Source organism: Nelusetta ayraudi, unplaced genomic scaffold (assembly GCF_046127955.1).
Source record: "Nelusetta ayraudi isolate G7.1 ecotype Tasmania unplaced genomic scaffold, CSIRO-AGI_Nayr_v1 ptg000089l, whole genome shotgun sequence".
NCBI lineage: Eukaryota > Metazoa > Chordata > Actinopteri > Tetraodontiformes > Monacanthidae > Nelusetta > Nelusetta ayraudi.
In genome coordinates this window covers 26,442-49,707 of record NW_027466139.1, presented here as the reverse complement: position 1 = coordinate 49,707, position 23,266 = coordinate 26,442, and the positions used below count along the sequence as shown (strand labels likewise).

Below are 23,266 nucleotides of genomic sequence, written 5' to 3'. Positions count from 1 at the left end.
TTCATTTGTTTTGTTTTGTTTTGTTTTGTTGTTGTTGTTGTTTTGGCCTCCTATTCCTTCTCTTTCGCCAACCATTCCTCTCTTTCTTTCTTTTTTTTTTTTCCTTTTCTTTTCTTCCTTCCACAAATCTCTCCCCTCCTCTCCTCCTCTGCAGTGTGCGCTGAAGAGCTCCTGTTGTTGACGTTTCTCCACGCCGACCCACCAATCAGGCGCCGTTTCTCACAGGCGCAGGAGCCCGGCTTGACCAATGAGACGGCAGGACGGGGCGGGCCGTGTTCCGTGCACTCCCAACCAACGACACACTCGGAAAAAACAATCACTGGGCGCTGGACGCACGCGCCGCGGTGATGATGGCAATTCCGGCTCTTTTCAGAGAACCGCTTCTTTTGGCTCGGCTCACTAAAAAAAGAGCCGGTGGTTCTTTTGGCTCACAAGATTTATTTTGTTGTTGTTGCTTTTAGTGTTTCGTTACCAAAAGATGTGCTAAAATAAATGACTAATGTTCATGATATCAACAATATGAAATTTATATTATTTATACACTCAACACAATGCTGTCAAAAATAAATATAAATTCCAAAACAAACACTATGTACAAGTGAAAGAACACATCAACAAAACATCACTACAAGATTAAAACAAAAATTTGCAAAACAAACAAAAATCATCATTTCATCATTCATCTAAAAATGTTCATTTTCGCCAAGATTGACGTTAAAAACAAAACTAGATGCCTCCTCGGCCTTGAGGGATCGATCCTCCATTCAGCCATAAAAAAAATAAATAAAAAAAAAATAAAAAAAAAACGGCTCTGCTGGTTCACTTCAAAGAGTCGGTTCTTTGAACCGGTTCATTCGTGAACGACCCATCACTTGGCACTAGACCGACGCACAGGAGGAGGAGGAGGAGGAGGAGGAGGAGGCAGCAGCAGTCAGACACCCAGCGGAGACGTGACAGGTTCCAGACGCAGGAGACATGGTCGCGTCTGACTGAGCCGCTCCGCACCGACCAGCTCTTCAAGCAGCGACCGCAGGTTCGAGCATGTCAGCGGCAGCAGCAGCAGCGGCGGCGGCGGCGGCGGTGGCGGTGGCGGAGGGAGCCGGTGCCCAGGGTGAGGAAGAGGAGGAGGAGGAAGAGGAAGAGGAGGAGGAAGAGGAGTACGGCAGGGCGGCCAAGCGGCTGAAGACGACGGACGAGGAGGAAGAGGAGGTGGAGGAGGAGGAGGAGGAGGAGGACAGGGAGAAGGAGGAGCGGGAGGAGGGCGAGGAAGAGGAGCTGGAGGAAGGGGAGGACTCGGACACCGGCTCGCTGCCGGGCTACGGAGAGCCTCAGCCGGCTGCGGAGAGCAGCCGAGGCCGCTGGAGCAGCAGGGAGTACCAGGCAGGACGGAAGGTAAGCAGAGGAGGATGGATGGAGCGCCGGAGGAGCGAGACACTCTGCGGCGGTTACAGCATCACCACACACACACACACACACACACACACACACACACACACACACACACACACACACACAGGCGCAGGCGCGCACACGCACACATGCATGCGCCTCTGGCGGTTGCGGCGCATATGCATCGCACCGGTAAAACATCACCCCCCACCCCCCACCCCCATCATCATCATCGAAACGCAAGCCAACGACGAAATCCGCACAGCGATGTTTGAAAGTTTGCTCCTTCTCACTGTAAATCCACGCTGTTAGACGTCATAAAGGGAATGTGTACATTTCTGCAAACAGACTACAATAGAGAGTCATGGCAGCTGTACTGAAGCCTCCTCTTTATGAATCCAGTGCGAGTGCTGATAGTTTCCCTTCCAAACATGTCCGATAACGCAGCGGCTTTAGGAAGTTAAACTTGACTGTGTGGAGAGACGAAGATCTCAGGGATGACTTCAATGTGGGACCTGCAATACACAGGGGAAGTCTTCATTAAGGAAAACCCTCTTGTCACCAAAGCCTTCCCACTGACATTTGGGTGGCCCACCGTATTTGATCTATTACTGATTGGTTATGGTGCTGACTGCTGGTGTTAGCAACGCAGGGAGGAGCCTACCTGCAGGGAGGAGCCTGCAGGGAGGAGGAGCCTACCTGCAGGCAGCTCCCTCTGCTGCTGGACAGTTGGGCTCAGTCCCACAAATGTTGGCAATGCACAAGGGCATGACTACCAATCTCTGGTGGTGTCAAAACGTTGCTGTGATCATTAAGATTTCAACAACAGGAAGAGCAGCTGTCACTCCTCTCTGCCTTGAGTGGGTTTCACAGCCACAGACGGCTCATGGTTAACGCGTCACTCTCCTGACAGAGCTGAGGAGCCTCCCTCGCTCGTCTTAATGCCACAGTAGCGTGATGGCTAATTTCAACTCTTCCAACCGCTGATACAATGGTGACGACGGCCTTCCTCACTGCTCCCATGACGCGCTAACTGTGACGGGTGACTCACGAGACAACGTCCTGAAGCTTGAAGCTGAGACTGTTATCAGACGTGTTAAAATGGTGTTAATTAGTTAACAGCAAGTTGCACCTGTTTCTCTCGTCAGGGAACGAGGGGTTTTTGTTGCACGCTAGAAATGGCCGACGCAAAGCCGCACAGTCCAGTATCCAAGCTGCTGAACCCAAGTTGATCAATCAAACTCTCCTTTGTTCTTTGTCTGACAAAAAGATCTACAATTGAAATCATTCCTGACAGCTGGTGATGACGCTCGAGTCACCCAGTTGTCTATTGTGAGAAACAACACAGCAAAAAAAATAAATAAATAAATAAAACGGCAGATTTTGACAAGATGAAAATATTCTGTAATATTCTAAACCCTAAAAATGTTTCTTTAATTCCCTGCTAACTTTTTTTTGTGACTCAATACTTTTTTTCTTTTCACTTAATGACAAGTTAAAGTAATTGTATTAGCAGTTGTTTTCAATGGAGACATCTAACATTCTGATCATCATCATTGATTAGGAGAATTCCATCCATCCATCCATTTTATATACCTGCTTCCTCCTGCCCTGTGGAGTTAGACACGATAATAGCAAGGGAAGTCATTATGTATGAAGTGCGTTGAGCATATTTGACAGCGGCGACAGCTTTGGAACTCTTGTCCAGGTCATTTCTGACCTGACTTCTGATTTCAAACTCGCAATTGAGGAATTTCAGGACATAAACTGCACACTTAAAAAGTCTGGTCCGTCTCTCAGCATGACTGCAGTATTAGTATTTACCACGCATCTTGTTGGGTTCTCTTTTATATACTCAATTTCAGTTTTGTGGCCCTGATAACATTTGTCGTCCATCCATCCATCCATCCATCCATCCATCCATCCATCCATCCAGCCATCCATTTTCAACACCCGCTTGCACCCTGAGCTCAGGGTCTTGGGGGTCTGCTGGAGCCTCTCCCAGCTGTCATTCAGCAAAAAAAAAAAATAATAATAATTTCATTGTAACTGAATTTGAAGTAGAAAATCACCCCTTTTTTTTCAAAGCTCTTCTTTACACATTGCCACATCTTGTCGGCAAGGCAAAGGCCAAACAGGAAAAATAACTGACAGGGCGTTCCACCGGTTCCACTGAGAAAAAAAAAAGGAAGCTGAAATGTGAAACTGGCCGAATAGGAAGCTGACGAGCATTACCTCATGCACCCCAGAGCTGTGAAAGACTGCGAGAAAAGCCTCAACATCCTCACACCTGAGCGTGAAGAGAGGGACTCTGTTTCACACAGGACAGACTTGCCCGTCGAGTATCGTCGGTGCTAATGCATTCTTGGGGGTTCAGACTGCTGCACTATGGCACGCGAGGGCTTCCTGTGTCTTTTTTTTTTTTTTTTTTTTTTAAACTTTGTTGCCAAGAGGCTGGTTTATTTTAGGCGAAAGACAGAAATCACTCCTCTGTCTACTGCAGTCACACCTCGATCTCGATTGGTGGAGGCGTTGGCACAGCTCAGGTTTAAACCGACTTTAGCTAGCATCGTGCACCTTTTAGCACTCAGCGCTGGAGCTGAAGTGGGGAGTTGTTTGTGTGCAGTGTGCATCTGCACCGTCAGTGGAAGAGCCGAAAGTGCGATGGCTCCCCTTTCAAACGCAGCTTCCCGGAGCCCTGAAGACGCTTCTGAATCTAAACCGGGGCGACTTTGTGTTGCCAAGGAAATCGGTGCGAGCAATTTTTGCTCATGTGCGCGCTGATGACTAAGAGCGTGACTTCACAGTAGGCTGAGAGCGTTGAGAGGATGGAAGCCGTCCAATCAGCACGTGCATACTGCAGTGCAGAGAGGCTGAGGTGAGGGAGGAGGAGAGGAGGGGGAGGAAGAGGAAGAGGAGGAGGAGGAGGAGGAGGAGGAAGAGGAGATAGGTTTTACGCTACGCTGCTGGCTGCAACAACGGGATTGTAAAAAAAAAAAAAAACTGTTGTGTCAGAGACAAGAAGTTGATTCCCGTCCTTTACGTTCCGTCACATCCGACACTTTTACATTCACTCACCGACATGCAGCAGTCATGAGAATTCGGATTAGCAGGATGAAAATTCCTCGTGTGAGATTACATTTTAGTCTGAAATACACGTTAATATATGATTAATGTATGGGAACTGTAATTTGCCAGATCGGTTAAGAAGTTCTTAGCATTAAGAGCTTCTATCATTAGCATTATCGAGCTCTTCCAATCTTCCTTAAGAAGCCTCTGAAAGACTCGATTCGCTTTCAGGGGTCAGAGCGGATCGGATCGTTCAGGCAGGAAGTCAGTCACTGGAAAACATAGTGGATTTGGTTGATTTTCACAATAATATACAATGTGCTCTATTTTTTATTTCGAATATATGCTGTATTTTACTGTGAAACATCACAGTTAGCATATTGAATTGAACACTGTTCAGTTTGTATGTTAAATATATAAAGTGGATTTAACTTTCAATCTTTAACTCGAATGAACAAAGGGCAGGTATAGCTTCAATAGCTTAGCTTAGCTTAGCGCTGCTTCCTAGCGGAACCCTTCTTAAGAGCCTTCTTTAGTTGGGTCTGGGAAACCCAGCCAGCGACTGTCGTTGCTGCAGCGTCGCAGTGAAATGACAGACACTGCCACTTGAAGTCGCCTTTTAAGCCTCTGCAGAAGCAGTTGGGGTTACGACTCAGAGTGAGACGAGCTTCCCTTTTATCCAGGAGAACGCTGGATAAAAAGAGAAGTACTCTTTCCCTCGCCTTGTCAGCTCGGGAAACAAGATGCAAGAAGCAGGCACGACGCCGCAGCAGCGCAGGAACCGCGACATTTTCACTTCCGGATCCATCTGCAGCGCAGCTGCTTTTACACTCGTGAAAGTTGTGCTACTTTTCAAAACACGTTAACTGTGGAACCATTTTCCTTTCAGTTGGTTGATTTTTTTTTTTTTGTGAAAGGTCACAGGAAATGAAGACGTCCTCACTCTGCAACTGCTGTCAACCTGCTGTGTGTTTTTCAGGACAACGGAGAAGACTCCCATCGCATCTCCCCCAGCCCCGTGGTTCATGTCAGAGGTCTGTGTGAAGCTGTGGTGGAGGCCGACCTCATAGATGCCCTGGAAAAATTTGGACCAATATGGTACACTTCTTACTTCTGCTGTTGTGTGTGTGTGTGTGTGTGTGTGTGTGTGTGTGTGTGTGTGTGTGTGTGTGTGTGTGTGTGTGTGTGTGTGAAAGAGAGAGGAAGTGCAGTTCTTCTTGTAAGAGTCCATTCTTTATGCTTCTATCTGCCTGTTGATGTCGGGATTCCGGAATCTTTTTTTTCTCCGTTTTTTTTCAAAAGTCTTGGTGTGCAATGCGCTGCCGGTGCTCACCTGAGGAGTCCAGATTCAGTTTATATGTGAACTAGTAGAGAGTGGCTTTAGCAGCTGCAGCATTTAAGGAAATTATTATTCAAGGACTATTGAAGGATTTATTTTGAAGCAATGAAGAAGCTTCAAGGCCAGCTGATGGGACTGGTGATGATGAGAAGCTTATTGACGAGCAGTCGCTCAGCACCTGATGGAGCAAAGCTCGCACACACCTGCTGAAAAAAACACATCTCCTGCTCATAAAGCACAGATGTGATTTGCGCCCACGAGCGCCAGCCTCACGTTCCGCCACTCTTAACTGTGGAGTGCCGAGCACGTGGTGAGTGTTAAATGTTAATGCAGCAGGGCCCCGACCCCACAGGAGGCTAGCGTGAATCATAGCGCAGGAGAAGGAGAGCAGCGAGATGAACTGGAAGGTAGAGCGGTAGTGTTGCTAGTGGCTCCAGCAACGTGCAAACAAACAATCAAAAATAGAGCAGCGTTGAGCGATGCGACACGGTGGAATATTACTGGAATATGTTTTTAGCAACGGAGCGAAACAATGCTAATCTAAAGATATTTCGAGATATTCACATTTCAATGTTTTCTCCTCATCAGTGGCACAGGTTTGTGCAGGACTTCAGTGTCTGCCGCGTTTCCCCGAGACATTTTCTGATCAAACGCTGAACATTGTCTCCGCATGAATAAATGAAACTGTCACTGTAAACTACATTGTGCTCCAATAACTCAAGTGTAAAGATACTTTCATTTGCTGAATAATTGAGAGAAACATTTTGTGATACTGCAGTTTCCACTCTAAATGTCCCCTCCATTATTTACACATCCTGCTGGCTGCAGTATTCATGAGTGTCTCACTCACCTGAACACAGCTGTGAGGGAAAGCATTCTTTAATGTGCACGTTCATGAGTGCACTCACAGACAATCATACATAATCCATGCAACACGCAGGAGTTCTCCCATTGGAGCGTTCACGTCTTCTTGAAATTATCCTACAGTCTTTCCAGACTGTGAACGCAGCCTTTTTCGACTCTTTTCTCCTGAACTAAAGTTTTCTGGTGAGTGCATCGCTGGTTCTTAGTGCTAGTTGGTACTTCTGGGCTGCCTTGTGGGCTCCTGCATCGACTCAGGGTAGGTGTGTGAGATGTGTGGAGAATGGAAAGGCCCTTTCAGGGAACTTGCATTTGCTAACTTAGTCGGATTGATTGATGCCATTGTTCACTCTGGTGCTAACTAAAGTCAATTAGCGAGGAATGTCAGAGGGTAATGATTAGCTGCTGTCGTGAATGAACAGTAGCCAAGTACTGCGTTAATGATTTCCTATGGACTTCTGTCAAAGATCTGTTGTTTCATAACCTGACAATGATAAAAAAAAAAAAAAAAATGTGGTCCAAAGATAAATGATGTGTCTACTATGGACCAGAACCAGAGAGAATTCCATGAAAAGCTCTGAGAGGACACAGGGCTAAGAAACTTTAGACGAGGCCTGAGAGCCATCGGTCACTTCGATGGCCACGCCTTCAACCCCTCTCGAACCTCAGTCCAAGATCCACCGTGTTCTCTCTAGCGCAGTTGGATCACTGAGAGCTGATGCGACGGGCCGCAAGGATCCGGTGGTCCTCTTCGGTTCATCCTAGGGTTCTGTGTGGGAAGGTGAAGACCACAGAGGAGCGGCGCTGGCAGAGAGTGATGAGCGTTGTGAAGCTACCAGGTGGGACTGATGGTGGACATGTTGCTTGTCTTCTCACCCCCCCCCCCCCCCAGTTATGTCATGATGATGCCCTTCAAGCGGCAGGCTCTGGTGGAGTTCTCTGCAGTGGAGAGTGCTGACCGCTGTGTTTCCTGTGGAACCAAGGAGCCCGTCTACATCGCAGGTTGGATCCTCTTCACTGTCATATCGCATGTCGTCACAGTGGTGACCTTGTGACCTTGTGCTTAGCCGCACATAAAGCCAGGATTTCCCAGTTGTGTGTTCGGGCACTGGTCTGAAAAAAAACAGCTTTTGAATTTGCAACTGGGGAAGAGTTGTGCAATTGTGTTTGTATATTCACCGTTTATTCTTCGCTATGAACAGTTTTGATTCAAATTTAATTGAGGTTTTGAAAAAAATGTTCCATCGTAAACTGCCAGTCACATGTGCAACCTGGTGCACTGCTACTGCAGCTTTGCAGTTTCACCACAGCTGTGCACCACTGGTGTGGACCTCTGATAACACTGGCTGTGTGTGACAATACGTACACGTGACAACAGTTGATGTGTTGATTAGGCCAACAGGCCTACTTTAATTACTCCACTTCCAAGAGGATCACCAGGCCCACGAATGCTGACAACCCCAACAGTGGCAACAAGGTCCTTCTCCTGTCCATACAGAATCCCCTCTACCCAATCACTACGGTAACGCACTGAGGCTTCTTATCCTTCACGTTACTGTGTGGCTGAATTTAATTTGAAGGCATTTTTTGAAGAGAAGATTGAAAATGTGTGCAAATGTCAAATCCACAGCTGTAAGAATTCGTTTTTCGGCCACACCCCCACGATTCCTCCTGCCAACTCTGTCATCTTCACGCTGTCGCCAAACTGTGCAGGACAAGACCTTCATTTGGCCGCTTCAAGCAGAGTCTTTTCAAATTCTGATCTCCCTCTTTGTTCCAGGATGTTTTGTACACCGTTTGCAACCCCATCGGCAGCGTCCTGCGGATCGTCATCTTCAAACGCAATGGGATCCAGGCGATGGTGGAGTATCCTTCCCGAGCGCTGAGCACTGCCTGTATTCCAGAGTCTGTCCTACGTGCGGTTCTCCTGTATTCCAGAGTCTGTCCTACACGTGCGGTTCTCCTGTATTCCAGCGTCTGTCCTACACGTGCGGTTCTCCTGTATTCCAGCGTCTGTCCTACACGTGCGGTTCTCCTCTATTCCAGCGTCTGTCCTACACGTGCGGTTCTCCTGTATTCCAGCGTCTGTCCTACACGTGCGGTTCTCCTGTATTCCAGAGTCTGTCCTACACGTGCGGTTCTCCTGTATTCCAGAGTCTGTCCTACACGTGCGGTTCTCCTGTATTCCAGAGTCTGTCCTACACGTGCGGTTCTCCTGTATTCCAGAGTCTGTCCTACACGTGCGGTTCTCCTGTATTCCAGAGTCTGTCCTACACGTGCGGTTCTCCCGTATTCCAGCCTCTGTCCTACGTGCGGTTCTCCTGTATTCCAGACTCTGTCCTACACCTACACTTGCGGTTCTCCTGTATTCCAGACTCTGTCCTACACCTACACTTGCGGTTCTCCTGTATTCCAGACTCTGTCCTACACGTGCGGTTCTCCCGTATTCCAGCGTCTGTCCTACACGTGCGGTTCTCCTGTATTCCAGAGTCTGTCCTACACGTGCGGTTCTCCTGTATTCCAGCGTCTGTCCTACACGTGCGGTTCTCCTCTATTCCAGCGTCTGTCCTACACGTGTGGTTCTCCTCTATTCCAGCGTCTGTCCTACACGTGCGGTTCTCCTGTATTCCAGCGTCTGTCCTACACGTGCGGTTCTCCTGTATTCCAGAGTCTGTCCTACACGTGCGGTTCTCCTGTATTCCAGAGTCTGTCCTACACGTGCGGTTCTCCTGTATTCCAGAGTCTGTCCTACGTGCGGTTCTCCTCTATTCCAGCGTCTGTCCTACACGTGTGGTTCTCCTCTATTCCAGCGTCTGTCCTACACGTGCGGTTCTCCTGTATTCCAGCGTCTGTCCTACACGTGCGGTTCTCCTGTATTCCAGAGTCTGTCCTACACGTGCGGTTCTCCTGTATTCCAGAGTCTGTCCTACACGTGCGGTTCTCCTGTATTCCAGAGTCTGTCCTACGTGCGGTTCTCCTGTATTCCAGAGTCTGTCCTACACGTGTGGTTCTCCTCTATTCCAGCCTCTGTCCTACACGTGTGGTTCTCCTGTATTCCAGAGTCTGTCCTACACGTGCGGTTCTCCTGTATTCCAGAGTCTGTCCTACACGTGCGGTTCTCCTGTATTCCAGAGTCTGTCCTACACGTGCGGTTCTCCTGTATTCCAGAGTCTGTCCTACACGTGCGGTTCTCCTGTATTCCAGAGTCTGTCCTACACGTGCGGTTCTCCCGTATTCCAGCCTCTGTCCTACGTGCGGTTCTCCTGTATTCCAGACTCTGTCCTACACCTACACTTGCGGTTCTCCTGTATTCCAGACTCTGTCCTACACCTACACTTGCGGTTCTCCTGTATTCCAGACTCTGTCCTACACGTGCGGTTCTCCCGTATTCCAGCGTCTGTCCTACACGTGCGGTTCTCCCGTATTCCAGCGTCTGTCCTACGTGCGGTTCTCCTGTATTCCAGACTCTGTCCTACACGTGCGGTTCTCCTGTATTCCAGACTCTGTCCTACGTGCGGTTCTCCTGTATTCCAGCCTCTGTCCTACACTTGCGGTTCTCCTGTATTCCAGACTCTGTCCTACGTGCGGTTCTCCTGTATTCCAGCCTCTGTCCTACACTTGCGGTTCTCCTGTATTCCAGCCTCTGTCCTACACGTACGGTTCTCCTGTATTCCAGCGTCTGTCCTACGTGCGGTTCTCCTGTATTCCAGCGTCTGTCCTACGTGCGGTTCTCCTGTATTCCAGACTCTGTCCTACACCTACACTTGCGGTTCTCCTGTATTCCAGACTCTGTCCTACACCTACACTTGCGGTTCTCCTGTATTCCAGCGTCTGTCCTACACCTACACTTGCGGTTCTCCTTGACCTCGCTCCTCCAGGTTCGAGTCTGTGCAGTGTGCACAGAAGGCCAAAGCTGCTTTGAACGGAGCCGACATCTACGCCGGTTGCTGTACTCTTAAAATTGAATATGCGAGGGTAAGACACTCTGGAGCCCAGACAGCAGCGGGAGCCCTGTGCTCTCTCCCAGGATGAGTGCTGAGGTTTCCTCAGGGCTCGTACTGGCAGCCAGCTGCCTCTCCTCAGTTCTCCTCTTTAAAGCAGAGTGTTGTACTTTATGATATTTACACGCGCTTCAATGATAATACACTGGACGTCCTCTGTTAGCGTAGCTTATCTATGTGGCTAATGAAATGACAACAGAATTCTGGCCCGTCTGTGTTCCAACAGCCGACACGTCTGAATGTGATTAAGAACGACAACGAGAGCTGGGACTACACCAAACCGTACTGGGTGAGAAGAGGTAAGACTTCTGCTCAGTTCCCTCACTAACGTCCAACCTTAAGCGGAAGGATTTGTTTTTTACAATGGAGGAGATCCAATGTCTGTGAAGGTTCTCCGTCATCCAGGTTCTTCTCACGGTAGAAGGTCGAGTCGGGTCAACTGGACCTGTTCTCCTGATCTTGAAGACGTTTCGCCTCCCATCCGAAAGGCTTCTTCAGTTCTGAAAAGGGGTCGGAGAGTCCCAGGTATTTAACCAACCCGGGAGGTGTGGGCGGGGCTAAGGCTGATCAGAACGGAAGAAGCCTTTTGGATGAGAAAGGCGAAATAAACGAATGAATCAAGATCACAAGAACAAGTCCAGTTGCCTGGACTCAAAGCTTCTAGTGAGAAGATCCAAACTTTCCAAAAAATCAGGTAGGACAGCAACTAGAATCACTTCTCATGAAAACCCCACACCCACTGCACCCACTGCACCCACTGCACCCACTGCAGCCACTGCAGCCACTCTTCAAACTAAACAGCTAGTTACACACAGGTTGGTGAATTTCTGTGCAGCTCTGCACTCATTCAGTCCAAGGTCAGTCTGTGGAACTGGACTAAGAGTTTAGGACCTTCACCACAAGGCTCTTCCTGCTCCTGCTCAGAAGAAGGGGAGGAAATTAAGGGACAGAGAGAAAAGAGAGAAAAATGGACGTCAGGCTGACCATGCACGGCAACTTTCTTTCATCATCACCCGCTGCAACTCAACAAAAAGAGAGGGAGAGAGAGAGAAAAGAGATGGATCTCACTCCTGCTGACCGCCATGCAGCTGCTGCTTCAACATGCCCAGGATGCCTCAGCTCTCCCTGACCGCAGGACTCCACTAGCCCTTTGCTCCGATGTCTTGCTCTGGTTTTTACACACACACAGTCTTGCATGGCCTCGTGTCTGGTCGACTCCCAAAGGTTTCAAACTCAATGGCTTCCAGATTTCAGCCGTTTCTTCCTATGTTGAACCTCAATGTTCTGATTGGAATCCCCCGTGTGTCATGCGCAGACACGCAACACCGGCCGTGCAAGACTGCGTTGGAACAGTCTGGACCTGTGTTCACAAAGCACCTCAGCTCCCCACGTGGCTCTGAACCCACGCGTTTTGGGACAAACAGTGTTGGAGTGACGGACCTCCGAGCTTCTGAAGACCAGGCTGTTGTTGGTGTGGCGTGTCGCAAACCAGTAGACATCTTGAAGACATGCACGCAGGCACGGGTAATAAATGAAGCTACCTCAACACTCAGGCTGCTTTGACTATTGATGAGTTGATGAGAAGATGCTGACTCAACAGTGAAAGCCCTTGATGAGCTGCCAGACAGCTTTGTTCATAGCGATTACGCTAACGTTCACAATATATTTTAGCATTCTCCCGAACAAAGTATAATGAAGGCCTTCGCAATGAATCAAACTCCAATGTCAGGTGTGACCTTGGTTTCCCACGATCAGAAAAAACAAAACGATGATCTGAAATCAAATGTTTTTCATAACACAGAGCCACAACCGTGTCGCCCCCAAAACAATCATTCCTTAAAGTAAAGTTAGCCAGCTGGTACAGTTTAATGGCTCAGTGAGCAAATCATTTCAAACTCCTGATGATTACGATATGATGATGGAAAACAAGCGTTAAGTGGTTTTCTATTGGCTCAGGCAGTGAATTGGTCCCCTATGTTTTTTTTTTCTGGACTGGTGAACTCCACCTTGAGCTCTGCTGGTCCCTCCAAGATTTCCAACCGAGCGCAGCCTCAGAGGGGAGGTGGCTCACAGGAAGAGGAGGTGGCTCACAGGAAGAGGAGGTGCTTTGTGAATACAGGCCCTGTCATCTGTCACCTGTCGTTCAGGCTGGATTTTCACAACGGATCTCGATGCCCAATTCCCGTTTGTTGGTACTGTGTCCCTGTGAACGTGATGGGTGCACAAGCTCTGCTTATGCAAGCATAGACACATCTTGACCACCAAACTGGGAAACAGCAATAAACTGGTTGACTGCTCATGCACACAGGTGCACCTGCACATGGCTCATCGCCTGTATATTCACGTATGAATGAGGACTGACTCCTGATCCGAGGTCACAGGTACTTGGAAAAAACAGACACATCAAACTGGAATTGAGGCACTTTTATCGTGATTCATGTTGTGCAAATCTATCCTCGTCGTTGTTGTGAATTCGATCTGGAAATGTTCTCAATAGAGCTCTCGTGTCACACGTGGAGGTTTTCTCTGAAAGGACTGTGAGAAATGAATCTGAGCTCCCTTCATTCTTCGTCAATCATTTTAGGAATTCTTACTCTCTGTTTCATTGACGACTGATGCTTGTCAATGTGCAGTCGATCCATTTTGTATGAGTGCAGCTGCGTCAATTTGGAGCCCCAGTGTCTTACGGTCATTTTTCACTTTTAAACGACAGAATTCCCCCTCGCTAGGCTGTACCAACGTGTTTACCGCCAACACGATTTCATAGTTATTATGAGACTCATGAAAATCCACTTGCAGAGTTTTTTTTCGAAATTGAAAAGTCTAAAAAAAACCTTTCAAATCATAAATGTTGAGCAGCATGAAATTTCTTTCCCTCGCAGTCATTGGCTTGGTTTTGTGTTACGGCCCAATTATGATTCCAAACTCACCGACTCAACACAGCGCTGTTGTGAATCCTAAATGTCCTGAAATGATTGAGTGTTCAATGAAGTGGCTCTGACTGTTTTTTTGTTTTTGTTTTTGTTTGTTTGTTTATTTTTGATTGGACTCATTTTTACAAAGTGGCTGCGAACGGCTGTTGCTCTGCTGCGGCTCTTTGCAAGGACACCGAGAGGCTGAACACGGGATTGTGTAAACATTGACTCGCCTCTCTCCTTTAAAAACAGCAACACTTTACCATGACGCTCTCTGTTATGAACTGTCATGTTGCCGTGACAAATGTTGGGCGGCTGATTGTAATCGCAGAGTAAAAGCTCACTGGAGGTACTAGAGACACACACCTGGATCTGGTGTCTGAGGACACACACCAGTGTGAACTGGTGACGGAGGAAACTGTGTGAGAGATGATGATTACAGATGGTGCACTTCCCTTTTAGCTTGCTGCAAGCACCGCGCCACATCAGTGTGTGAGCGGGTCATGCAACCTGTTACAACAAGGGTAACACCCTGCTTAGCTGCTAGCTACAGCTGTGCACAGCTGGTCTGCTTCAGAGGAAAATACAAGTGTCATATTAATGTTATGTAAGTGTTGTATAGTTTTAATGCCAGTCCAGGAGGAATATCTCTCTGATCAAGGACTTTGAAATGCATATTTTCACCGCCATGCTTCTCTTCGGTCATCTGCTGGCAATGCAACTTGGCAGCGCTGACGTGCAGAGTGTGTCTGATACTGCAGAATGCACTCAACCCCAGTTCTATTATATTGTTTTTATTTGATGCAAGTCAGCCTCTTTCATTTTCTTAACGTGTGCTATAAGAGGACACTGCCACTCCTCCAACCCCATCCTGCTTCTACACAGTTAGAATGTTTCCTGAGGAGCCCACAGTATAACATAGAGTAAAGTAAATGCCCAATACATAATAATAATAATAATAATAATAATAATAATAATAAATATTATAATAATGGGAATAATCGAATAAGAGTGAGCATAAAATAAATACATAAATAACTAAAGGGGAGGGTGTGCCATACGAGGTGTCATTGTAGCAGAGTGTTGGTCGACCTCATGGTGAGTCCTCAGTCAGTCAGTCAGTCAGTCAGTCAGTCAGTCAGTCAGTGTGCCTGTCAGTGTCATTGCAGTGTGCCTGCAGTGCAGCACAGTGACTGCAGCACCTCCAGCCATCAGCCACAACACTGAAATCCTTTGCAGTTCCCATGAGTAAAATGAGTCCAGTCTACGAGCACTCACAGTTTTAATATGTATCCAATACGTGATGTCTTTATTTGTACTGCAGATGGTTCCCACTGACCGGATGCATCTGTAACCACATGTTTTTATCGTTATGATGGCAATGTAATGCAGGTTGATGTTCTTCCGTGCTCTGGGAGAAAAAAAGGGGAAAAGTTGATGCTTCACAGGTACTGTGTCTCATACCTCTGGTCACATGACTTTCTCTGTATCGCTCTGCCGACCTCTGACCCAATAAAGCCACCTTCAAGCTGTTTAGATCTTATTCTTCACCTCCATTATTGTGAATGATTTTTTTTTTTTTTTCTCCTGCTTTTTCCAAACCATTAGTGGAGAAAGTGGTTGTTTGACCTGGACGTAGTTTGAAACGATCACTCAGCAGCAGAGAGCAGAGGCAGAAGTGCTTCGTGTGAAGGACTTTCATGTGTATTATTTATTTCTTCCTTTGTTTCCACGAGATCGTGCACAAAGTAAGAGCCAGGAACTAAATCCCAAAGCAGCTCCTTTGTTTCACAGTGTTTTTCTTTTTTATGACCAAAATGTTGCCTTTGTTTTACTTTTTTTTTTTTTTTTTTATATATATATATTCTTGGATGTCATTTTCTCTGCATACTTTGTAAAATACAGGCTTTTGGCTGCTGGAATCCATAATGACAAATGTTTACGTGGTTAATATGTCCTTAAGAATTTCTCATACAATTATGAATTTGCATTTTGTCCTGGTGTTAACTACTCAGCGGGAGCGCAAGGTGCATCGCTGCTTTAGTCTTAAGCCATCAAATCTCACGACGCAGTCACAAGTACTTTCACATCCAAGTCACAGTCTGTCATCTTCAGTATTCATACACGCTTGTGTTTATTTCTTAACAGAAAGATGTGCTTTAAAAATTCTTTTTTTTTTAAGTCCCTCTTAAGTGCAATTTTTTTTGTTCAAGCTTTACATTTATAAGTGGACATTGCAAAATGTTCCAGCCAACTACAGTCTTGCATTGCATGGCAACAAAAACAAACAAACAACAGCAGCAGCACTGAACCCAGCAGAGTTTCACCGTTGACGTTTAATGTCACCGACTGCTATTTATATATGATTATGAATTGCCATCATCTTTCATGATGTTTCAAAAGTGCTTGTTATGCCGGTCTGTCCTAACACCTACTGTGCACACGTCATAGAGATTTCCACATTTACAAAGAGGCGCCGTTTGTATTGAGAAAGAAACTCCCATTGAAACGGTGGTTGGAGTGGGCAGAGACAAGCCTGGACTCATAGGCTACAGAAAGAGTGAGAGAAGGAGTGAGAGAAGGAGTGCACACAGTCAGACACCAGATCCAGGCTGGAGGTGGCTGCAGCTCATGTTCTAGTGTTGTGTTGTGCTGGTAGGGGAAGTGAGGCTGAAAGAAGAAGCATCAGTTGATGGTTTCTCAGCACCAGGTGTGGACCTCATATAGAAAGCTGTTGAAAGCTGTCGGGGACAGCGGGAGCCAGGCATACAGGCAATAAGCTTGAGCGCAAAACAGAATTCTGCCGTCTCTCCTTGAAGTTCAATAAGAAAAGATCGGAATTCCAGCATTACAAACTCTAAAATAACATTTAAAAAAAAAAAAAAAAAAGGTGCACGATGACGGACATTTACTTGACCGGTGAATTTTAAATTGTGTTGCTGTGTCACTGAATACCAACCTTTCATTTATTCATTTATTTATCTGTAATGACAATAGCCTGATTCATTCGCCGATGACGTAAACATTGCCAACCATGGGACTTGAAATGCCACCCGTGCTCGATGCCTCTCGCACCACATCTCATCCTCACGCTGTGCACTCGTGTGTGTGTTCCAGATCGTGGGAAGGGCCGGCAGAGACAGGCCATCTTAGGAGAGCACCCGTCATCATTCAGTGAGAACGACTACGGTGAGACACACACGGCCAAGCGAGCGTAAGCTGAGGCCGTCACTGTAGCTGCCAGGTGCAACTGGACACGCTCCTCCGGACCAGGACACTTTAACTCAGCGTACACGAGGCTTAAGTTGTGTTGGATCGTGTATCTGCTCCACTTGATGACAGGCTTTTCAACACACCCAGCCGCCTCTTCCTGTTGTCCACCCAGTAGAGCTCCGCCCCCCCCCCCCCCCCGCTCCTCCTCTTCTCCTGTGACAAACTAAGCAATGCCGCTGTTACATCAAGGAACTCTCGGAAGTGATTCCACCTTAAAGTTCCAGATTGTCAAGGGTTTTCTTTCTTTTTCTTTTTACTACAGTTCATTGAGTTGGAATGGTGCGAGAGGCACGTCTGCCGTTGACACTGTGCAGGTGTTTATTCAGTGTAACTGGGGCCTGTCAGGACCGGACCAGCAGGCTCTCATCATCACAGAGGTCCAGGCAGCCACCTGGACTTATACACAGTCATAGCACAGTCATGTCCAGTCAGTGACTGCACTGGAGAGCCCAGCCTCCATTTCCTCCACACCCTTCTCCTTCTTAAAACAGAAAAGTGCACAAATAGAATTAAAGAGACTTTATTGTGTTGCCATCCAACTCATTTAATACCCTCAGTCAAATAAAGCGTCGTAAGGCAAAGCATTGTCTTCCAACGCAAGACAAATAAAAGTCGATTCAATAAAAAAAATAACATTCAAATTCTCGTTTCGGTTCGTGCTGTGAGTGAAACGCTCCTTTGTTCATTTATTTTGTTGCTGTTGCCTTCCAGGTCCGCCCTGCCCCCTGCTGCCTCTGCCCGGCAACAACAGGTACAAGCTGGCCTCCGTCGACGTGCCGGACATGGTGTCGTATCCTCTGCCGCAGTCCTCAGCCTCGTACACTGGCCACGCCCCCAGCTCCGTGGCCATGGTCAGTGGCCTTCATCCATCCAAGATGAACTGCACCCGCATCTTCAACCTCTTCTGCCTGTATGGAAACATTGAGAAGGTGCGTCTATGAGTGAATTCCACTATAAATGACCGTGGCAGTGCAGATGCATATTGCGTCTCCTTGAGCAAACAAAGGTTCTCCACCTACACCTGCAGACACCTGCTGTTTACGCATGATTTTTTTTTTTTTTTTTTCTTGATCAGCATGGAACATTTGCAGAATCCTGATGATTATCCTGCTGCTAAATTCTCTACTTACACAGTCTGAACAACTCGTCAGGGTCCAGTGTGTAATATTTGGCTTGATTTGTGATTTTTATATTGGTAAAAGTTTAACATACTGGCTATAAATACAATAATAAAAGTATATAGTAGCGGTACAATAAAAGTCATTTGGTTTTCTTACCTTTTGAACGGCTCTCATTCATGTATGGGAATATCCATAGCGCAATAAGAGTCTTGCTCCTCCCATTTAGCGGTCATCTTGCTCCAACGTATTTCTGTTAGGCTGACTGCTTGCGTCTTCAAATAAACCATCCAGGAAGAAGCTGGATGAGGTATCCAGGTTTGGGTGCGCAGTCCACTGTAGTTCGCTGGCAAGCTCTGGATGGGGGGAGGGAGGGAGAGTGAAAGATGGTGCAGTCTGAAATGTCAGCGTTTCTTCTCTGAGAGCTCCAAATATGACACACTTGAGCTTTAACTGTGAGTGTTGATGTGACCGAAGGTGAAGTTCATGAAGAGTGTTCCTGGTACGGCGCTGGTTGAGATGGGCGACGAGTACGCGGTGGACAGAGCCATCACACACCTCAACAGCATCAAGGTGTTTGGCAAGAGGCTCAACGTCTGGTAAGAAGTCAACACAAGCAACCTGGTCCTGCTCACTAAAGACCCCTGAACTGACCTCGTGTGGCCCACCTTCCTCGTGTGCGGTGTGCAGTGTGTCCAAGCAGCACGCCGTCATCCCCAGCCAGGTGTTTGAGTTGGAGGACGGCAGCAGCAGCTACAAGGACTTTGCCATGACCAGAAACAACCGCTTCAGCAGCGCCGGACAGGCCTCCAAAAACATCATCCAGCCTCCCTCTGCAGTGCTGCACTACTACAATGTTCCTCCGTGTGTGTCACAAGACCATTTACTCAGGGTGAGGTCACTCTACCTGGTGATACCATCAGACTGAAGTGTTTTGTTTTTTTTTTGTCACCAAACAAAATAAATGATGAAAAATGGCCAGCAAACCAGGTGGGTTCTCTCTGATCAGCTGGGAAATGACATCATCAGATGGTCTTTCTACTTAGACACAGGTGTAATAATCCAGCCCAACGTCACAGGAACATGTGTACGCTTAATATCATAACACAACTGAAGATCTGACACAAACGTGTTGTCTTGTGTGTATCTTGGCAGCTATGTACAGAGCATGACGTGCCTGGCTTTGTCAAATTCAAGATGTTTGATGCCAAACGTAAGTAGAACCTTTGGGCATCACCGTCCTGCAGGGAGGGCCACCAGCTGTGGACTTCATAGTGCTGGAAATAATTCTTCTTAATGTTCTTTTTTTTTTTTGAATAATTCCATGATATTTGTCATGTCCTGCTACACTCGTGTCTTCCACAGCTTCCTCAAAGACCATTTCTGGCTTGTTGGAGTTTGACAGCAAGACCGAGGCCGTGGAGGTTCTCACCGTTCTCAACCACTACCAGATCAGGATACCGAGTAAGTCCTCCTCAGATGTCTTCTGATGATTACAGGCTCATACACGGTCATACAGGCTCTCCCAGGCTTATTTCCTCCATGTCCTGGATGACAATGAAACACCGGGGCTTTTTCCATGTGTGTTCTGTTCCAGATGGGTCCAATCCATACACCCTGAAGCTGTGCTTTTCCACCTCATCTCATCTATAAAAAGCCACTCAGTCTACTGGTGGCTGGCGTCTGGAGTGGCGGAGGGGAGAAGAGAGTAGAAGAGGCTCCGCCGTGGACTCGCTGCTGCGCTGAAAGACGATGGAAAAAGGAGGGAATAAAGAAAAGAGAGAGCACTGAATGGAATGACAATAGCCACCCATCCCCAGCTTTCAACAATAGCTCAGGCAGCTGACTGACAAGTAGCTGTGTGAAATACTTGTGTGTGTGTGTGTGTGTGTGTGTGTGTGTGTCCCAGGGGAAAGTGAGACCGGATGGCAAAAGATGTTCTCCTGACATATTAAGTGGGGTTCTGAGCCTTTTGGATCTCTGAATATACCCTCCAGTGGACGACTGAGTGGAAACGACAGGCTTTGTGGTTTGAAAAGAGAGAAATTTAGAGGTTTTGTTGAGTTGAGCAGGGACAAATTTAACCCGAGTTTGTTTTTTTTTTGTTTTTTTTAAATGGTCTTTACTGCAGTGGTCCAGTCACAGCTCAGGATGAAGGTGTTTGAGTTGAGGTCAAGCACCGACTGTAACTGACAAGAAAAACAAATCAACGACTGAGCAGACAGCGGCTCGCTGTAAATGTCACCGTCGCTGAAATTTTTAGGATCTTTCCAAGAGAAGGAATTCCAAAGGGTTCGCTTGTCTTGCGTTCCGCTTCTGTGCACCTGAACTGGACCTTCTGAGCGGTTGCAGCAATAAGTTGATGTGGCTGATTTTTAACTGTAATGAAACAAATTGGAAACTGAATATACAAAATGCATTAGATATTTCTTCTCAGACTGATGCACTGACATAGAGTACTGTATTGTTTCGGATATTCCAATGTGTTAGAATCAGGCCTCGGACTTTCAGAAGAAGCCAATGAGATGGCTGGCAAAGCACCTCTGTGGAAAGGCTACTGTCCTTCAGACAACTGTGCCTCAGAGTCACGGCAGTGCGATCTCAGACTGAAGGCGTTGTTGCGAGACAGCCTGCTGACTGTTTGTGCACACAGGAGCCCGCTTACCTCTCATCTGGTACCTAATGGAACCTTGTTTGACATCTGCGGTTCGGCTCTGAGGATAGCAGTTGTTCTCGCGTTTGCTCGGTCGGCTCGTAGATCTCGTGAGGCCGGTGAGTTGTTGGGCCGAGCCAATACACAACACTGTAAAGTACAAAATATTCATGCGCTGGTTTTGGGGATTTTTCCAGCACACAACCCAAGTTTACATCGACAGCCAGCCAACATCAGTTCCTCTGGCCTGGTTACCAGGTTTTCACTTTTTTGGGTCTAGTTCAGTTTTCAGTTTTATTTGTGAGATTTCTTGACGACTTGTAGGTTCACGGTTTCAGTTGAGCGTGTGAAGCTGCTGGTGGACGTTGCTCGGTTTCAGTGCAGAAGTAAAAGTGTTCTCGGTGGCAATGGGTGGTGTCACACACTCGTGGACACTATGTGAATGTGTGAGGCGCTTTCACTGGAAGCATGGAGCTAATACATCATCAGCCTGTCATCACATGAAATTGATCTTTAAGGGCTCAATATTCAGGCCTCTAAACGTGATATTGTATCGTTAAATCAAACGTTGGCTCTCTGAATGATCCTGTGTAGAGCTGTGGTGTGGTTGTCTGCGGAGACTCCGCCCTCTGCCAGCACTGCTGTTGCTTCAAGTCGCACTGGGCATCAGTAACATCAGTAACGTGGAAAAACTAAACCCAGATATTTAGTCCCAATTTATCAATTTCCTATTTTATTTGGACTTCAAGTTCAATACATTGGCTCGGTTATAAAGTGTTTGTTTTTAATTATTGCTAAATATTATTCCTATGTAATGCGTTGTTTTCTTCTTAGAAACCGGTGTGGCTGAACACAGTCCTAGAGTTATGAATTGGTAAATCTGAATGTCTGCTTTTTGCAGTGGTGTGCGCACAACTATTGTTAGAGCAATCCTAAAACACACCTCTCTCTCGTGTGTTTCCTGCTTTTACTTTTAGGCTTATTTTCTTGCATTTTCGGCTCTGGATTCGCTTTGCGTCAATAGTTTCAATGCATTTCGTGACACATGTATAAATGATAATAAACCACGGTAGAATTGTTAGTAAGTGAGTACCTTATGGGTTTTTTTTTCATGTTAATTGGCATTTGGGTACTACTGTTGCATTGTTGTTGTTTTTTTTTATAATATATTGCTTGTTGCACAAAAATGTATTTATATTTTGGTTTTCATTTGTAAATACACAGGCTACCTAAAATCTAAAGAAAAAAAATGCGCAGATTCCTTTGATGCACAAAGACAGAATCCATGTTTCAGCGCACTGAACTTTTCAGTTTATATTTTAGTGCTCAAGGATCAATCACGCTTGTTTTATATCAATATAATGTAGATAAGGTCAAGATGTAAAACGTTCTGACAGATTAAGTTAATTTACGGTGTAATTAGATATTGTCTGTACATCTCTGCCATCACTTGAATCTTACAGTATTTTAAGAACTTTTAATTATCCTTTGCAAATGTTCGGTCCGTTCAGAAGCCTTGTAAAGGCTGTGAATCATACTGTACAATACTTTAATAGTTTAGTGTTGTTAAAATTCTGTGATTGCCAGACACACGGACGGTAAGAGAAACTGTATTGTTCTATTCATCAAGAAGTTCTGTGGTTGTAACAGCTGTGTACATGATCGAGTCAAATAAATTCAGGTCTGAGGCTGTGAGGTCCGCTCGGCTCTTTCTGCTCCGGCTTTATTTATTGCCAGTTTAAACGACCAGTTTTCGCATATGCCAACATTTCCCCCTCATTTTCATTCACAATAAAGTCATTCCTAGCAAAGCAAACTATGATACTTTGGGCCATTTACACACACACACACAACTGCACATTCTTGCACAGTTTTCATTATGAATTTGGCACCATTGTGTTTTCTGTCCTGACAATAATATATATTTATTTTTTAGCCAAGTCATTTATAGGTGCATTTGAAGGTATAATTACCGCTGGCCAGTCAGTAGGTCCATGCGTCTTGCTGATGTCAAAAGGTGCCTTGATTACGCAGTTCAATGAAGCGCCATTAAACACCATGAAACCTAGAAAACAAAAATAAAGGTTTCAATTAGTACTTCTTAAAAACAACAACATTCATATTCAATATACATTAATTAATAACGATAAATAGCTACTTTTAATTCAAATAAATAAATCACACGTTTAAAGTTCATACAAAATTCATCAATAAAATTAATATATATATACACACACACAAACAATACAAAAACTTCTCCAGCAGCGCAAATTAACATTGACGTAACTCAGGTGTGCAGGTGACAATGGGCTACGGCGAGCTGCAAACACATTGACAAACGCGAGTGCACATCGTCATACAAAAGAATGTTAACATTCAGTCGCTATTGTTGACCACATAAGAAAGGTTACTACGGAACAAAGGAAGATTTTATGTACCGTGTGCGCATTTGACCAGTGATAGTTTTTAAACGTTGCTCTGCGCCGTCAATTCTTCTTCGCTGTCTCTCTCTCTCCCTCGCGCTGCCCCTTCTCTACTCCATTTGCGTTTGGCGCTCTACACTGCTTCCACCTAGCGCACATCAACATCCTGGTGTCAAAATAAAAGTCACCGGAAAAACATAAATGCAATCGTTTACAGTGGGTAAA

The 23,266-nt window shown here is 46.3% G+C and overlaps 1 protein-coding gene and 1 long non-coding RNA gene across 3 annotated transcripts; one reads left to right on the top strand and one right to left on the bottom strand.

Annotated features, from left to right (window-relative positions):
• Positions 1 to 919: 919 nt before the first annotated feature.
• Positions 920 to 22,317, top strand: LOC142901522 (heterogeneous nuclear ribonucleoprotein L-like). Its single transcript, XM_076046069.1, has 14 exons — positions 920 to 1,392; positions 5,438 to 5,556; positions 7,551 to 7,660; positions 8,053 to 8,180; positions 8,439 to 8,524; positions 10,537 to 10,633; positions 10,886 to 10,958; positions 16,692 to 16,763; positions 17,559 to 17,776; positions 18,443 to 18,564; positions 18,656 to 18,857; positions 19,121 to 19,178; positions 19,331 to 19,429; positions 19,563 to 22,317. The coding sequence occupies exons 1-14, from the start codon at positions 1,042 to 1,044 to the stop codon at positions 19,616 to 19,618; spliced, it is 1,791 nt and encodes a 596-aa protein (XP_075902184.1). The 5' UTR covers positions 920 to 1,041; the 3' UTR covers positions 19,619 to 22,317.
• LOC142901523 (uncharacterized) lies at positions 17,617 to 23,150 on the bottom strand. Of its 2 annotated transcripts, XR_012928992.1 has the most exons (4): positions 23,057 to 23,150; positions 22,592 to 22,639; positions 18,125 to 18,321; positions 17,617 to 17,755 (listed from the first exon to the last, which is right to left on the bottom strand). It is a non-coding gene; the product is annotated as an uncharacterized LOC142901523 (long non-coding RNA). The 2 variants fall into 2 exon arrangements; XR_012928991.1 differs by lacking the exon at positions 23,057 to 23,150 and having other exon boundaries at positions 22,592 to 22,648.
• Between the last annotated feature and the right edge of the window lie 116 nt (positions 23,151 to 23,266).